The sequence below is a fragment of the Tupaia chinensis genome, unplaced genomic scaffold (assembly GCF_000334495.1).
Source record: "Tupaia chinensis unplaced genomic scaffold, TupChi_1.0 Scaffold000115_1, whole genome shotgun sequence".
Lineage (NCBI taxonomy): Eukaryota > Metazoa > Chordata > Mammalia > Scandentia > Tupaiidae > Tupaia > Tupaia belangeri.
Genome location: NW_006159579.1, coordinates 5,819,564 through 5,823,397, shown reverse-complemented (window position 1 = coordinate 5,823,397; position 3,834 = coordinate 5,819,564). Strand labels below are relative to the sequence as shown.

The window sequence follows — 3,834 nt, the reverse complement described above, 5'->3', positions numbered from 1 at the left end:
CCCCGCCATCTCATGAGCTGAGTGAAGAGGAGCACGCCCTTTCTCACCTGGGGTATCAAGTTGCCAAAGTAGGTGGTCGTCAGTCGGATTTTAGATTTCTTTGGAATCTGTAGCAAGAGAAGAGAAAGAGACCTTGAACAACTACATTATAGATTTGGAGGAGGAGGCATGACACTAGATCGCTAACCCCCACCTCTGCAGCAACCAGCCCGGACGCCAAGCCTTAACTGCAGAAATTGACCCAGAATAGTTAGGGTGGGAGCAGGGACTGTCAGTGCCCCTGTTTCCCCCCGAGAAAGCCCTCCAAACTAACCACATAGAGTGTGCTGCTGAGAGTTAGCTCCCCCCCAGGAGACCACACGTGAAGGCTTCCTTTTCCCACTATAAAGTTTTCCAAACTCCCTGCCTATCTTGGAATCTCTGCCAGACTCCAGGGAGTGGCTGACTCCCCTGTTCTGGGTAAAGTCTCTGTTGGTTCTCATTTGGGCGGTCGTGGTTTATTTCCAAAAGGGATCTGTGTGTGCTCAGCTGTGTCCACTATCTCAGGCGGGGTGGCGTCTGGATCTAGATCCCTTCAGTTCCTCTACAGAGAAGCAGACCTGATGTCTCTCCAGGGGGCAGTATAAGATCCCAGTGACAGGCTGGGATCAGGGTACGCCTTGACTCTGGAGAGGATGGTCATTTCCTCATTTGACAGTTGAGTAAACTGAGGCCCAGAGAGAGACTCAGCCATGAATATGTGCGGGAGAAAATGACAGTGATACGATGCCAAGACTGGCCCACAGAATGTGCCACGTGGCCAGTGCTGGCTGCTGGGCTGCGGAGTCCTTCCCTCCTGCGTACTAAGCACAGCACTTGCAGCGTCTCCCGCATCGGCATCGTTAAATCATCACAACAGCTTTGGAGGAAGAGGCTCTTATTGGTGTTTTACTGATGAGGAAACCGAGGTTCTGAGAGGCTCAGTAACTGACCTAAGTTCACCCAGCTGAAAAGAGGTGGGGACAGTATTTGAACTCAGGTCAACACCTTGCTCTGTGCGGGTGTGAACTCAGTTTCAAATGCAGAAGGTCTGCTGGAGTCTAACAGTGCTCTCCCTATATCCTCCCACAGTCCAGCCTTACCATAACGTCCTTGATGGCCAGCTTCAAGTCACCAGCCTCTTGGAACACCCGCCCGGCCGTGTTGAAGAAGTAGTCAGAGATGCCCAGGTAAACCATGTGGTTGCGGTGGTGGGGGAATGTGATTGCCGGCGGGGCAAAGGGAGGTGGGCTACGGTGGGCCAGGCTGAAAAACTCCCCCTGCAGGTGGAGGCAACAGAGTGAGTCCAGGCATCCTTCAGGAATTATGCTTCAATACATCCATCCCAGGAGCAACTGGGCACAGGGTACCAGTCACGTACTCTCAAAGGAAAACACTATCGCAAGGGGCTAGTAACGGCACCAAGTACCTCCTGTGCTTGTGTCTAAGTGCTTCCCACGCCAGCTCTGTGAGGGGAGTGTAGTTATGCTCATTACCCAGGGGGAGAAATAACTTGCCCAAAGTCACACAGCTGGTACGTGGCAGAGTCAGGAACTGAACTTGGCAGAGTCCAAAGACCACACCTCTCAACACGCCCTCGGCTCAGTCCCAACTTTGCTGAGAGGCACAGGAACCCCGTAAAGGAACAATGACGCTCTCTTTGTTTATGTAGCACATTAGCAAAACTTCAAAAGTGGTCATTTTGAGTGCTGGGTGGGTGCTTTTTTAAAAAATTATTTCAATAGTTCTTTTTTAATTGAATTGCCAGAGGATGTGTGCTTGCCAGAGAGAGAAACAGAGGGAGAAAGCACCCTCCGATGGGCCATAGTCACACTGCAATCCTTTTTCCACCATTTCTCAATTCTATCAGGATTTGGGGCACACACATGCTTTTCAAGCTACCAGAGCAGGGATTTGAACCTTGGTCGGTCATGTGGAATCTGGCCCCCTTAACCACTGGGTTATAGTATGAGCCCTGTTTATTTATTTATATCTCCCCTGGGGATGAGAGAGAGAGACAGAGACAACATCTCCAATAGACTCCTGGCACCCATTCCCAGCCCTCAGCCAGCCTTGGGTGTTGGGCAAGCATGTGCCCAGCATTCTAAGGGCGGCTTCGGGCTTGAACCAGGAACCTTCCCATGTGGGGCTGCTTTGCAGAACATTGCATGTGGCCGCTGTGCCAGTCCGGCTCCTGCTGTGTGTGTTTTAAACCAGTGCTATCCAGATGTGGGTGAGAGGGCTGGAGGAGGGAAATGTTCATGCTGCTTCTGAAGAAGACTTGGGCAACGTACTGCAAGAAACAACTAATTTATTTTGTCTAAAAAAAAAGTTTTAAACAGTTATAAGTATTACGAAAGAACAGTTATGCCTAATTTGTTGATCGTGTTAACTGTGATCATTCATTTAGTGATAAAAGTCAAGCGAATTATGGGTGGACACATATGGTAGGATATCACTTATGTAAAATGTAAAGGCCCATAAAGCATGCCCTATCAGGATTACTGACTCTCAGATACACAGCAAAAGCATGTCTCAGACGAGGAGGGCGCATCCTGACGGCATCAGCGTGGTGACCTGGGGTCGGGGGTGGGGAAGAGTTGGAGAGAGGTGCCCAGGGGGGTTCAGCTAGTTATTTCCACCGCATTTCATTTTTAAAAAGAAGCAAATATGACAAAATGGTGACGTTTCTTAAACCTGGGGACCAGCAGGTGGCACTGTGGTTAAGATGCTGGACACTCCCACATGGCCGACCACAGTTTGAGTCCCAGACCTGGTGGCTTGCTTTCTCACTTTCCGTTTTTTTCTCTTTCTCTGTGTCTTTCCCTGGTCAAATTAAAAATAAATGAATGAATAAATAAAATAAAATAAAACTCCAAACCTGGAAGGTTAACACACTCGTGGTGGACAGCAGTCAGCTCTGGGCAGGAGCCCAGGAGGTGAACAAGACCCTCGCCATTCACAGATGATTACGTGCTGTTTGACCTTCCACCCTGTTTAGCACTTACACACACACAATGTTTGTGTGTTGTTTAAGAAGGCAACCCTGCTTCTAGGAAATACCCACGGATGAGCAGAGATGCAGCTGCAAGGATGCTTCCTGTCACCCTGTTTTTTTTTTTTTCCTGGAAGACACGGAAAAAGTGCGAATACCCCAGGAGGGGGCGCTGTCCATGCACCTATCTCTAGCTGCCCATCGAAAGACTGAATGGCCAGTCATGGGTGGCACGGGAAGAAGTCCCATTACGCGCCTCTGTTTTTCAAGGATATAAAGCATAATATGACACATGCAAACACGTGCGTGTGTATTTCTGCATCTATATATGAGTGTCCATGTGCACTCCTATTTCTATCTCGTGGTTTTGTGTGTATTTGTTTCCATGCCTATATGTGCATGTATTTGTTTCTGTATCTGTGCGTGTGTGTGTGTGAGTGTGTGTGTGTGTGTGCGTGCGTGTGCGTTAGCAATAGGTGCTACCAAGAACAATAAGCAAAATCTGGGGGAAGAGGAGGGCGCTCTTTCAGTGACAGAGGTCTGGGAGGGGATATTTGAGCAAAGACTTGAAGGAAGTGAGGGAGACTTGTGGACATCCTGGAGCAGAGGGACAGCGAGCGCCTTGTGGAGGGGTAGGCACAATGTGTCCCAGGAATGTCAGGGAGGGCAGGGGCAGGTGGGGGAGAGGGGCTGGGGCACAGGCAGGCAGGAAGTGGGGATCATCGTAAAGGTCTGAGCTGAAGGCATCAGATGAGCAGTGTCAGTCTCACCTTCAGCTGCCCGTCCAGGCTTTCAGCTGTGGCTAATTGGGGGGGCCCCAA

General features: G+C 49.9%; 1 protein-coding gene across 1 annotated transcript in view; it reads right to left on the bottom strand.

Moving 5' to 3' along the window:
* The window catches only part of LOC102497756 (bactericidal permeability increasing protein), a 34,165-nt gene that overhangs the window by 18,131 nt on the left and 12,200 nt on the right, over nt 1-3,834 (bottom strand). Inside the window, exons 8-10 of the mRNA XM_006144127.3 lie at nt 3,784-3,818; nt 1,122-1,298; nt 48-107 (exon numbers count right to left, since the gene is read on the bottom strand). Of these exons, the coding sequence (XP_006144189.1) occupies nt 48-107; nt 1,122-1,298; nt 3,784-3,818 (272 nt within the window). The remainder of the gene's footprint in view (nt 1-47; nt 108-1,121; nt 1,299-3,783; nt 3,819-3,834) is intronic.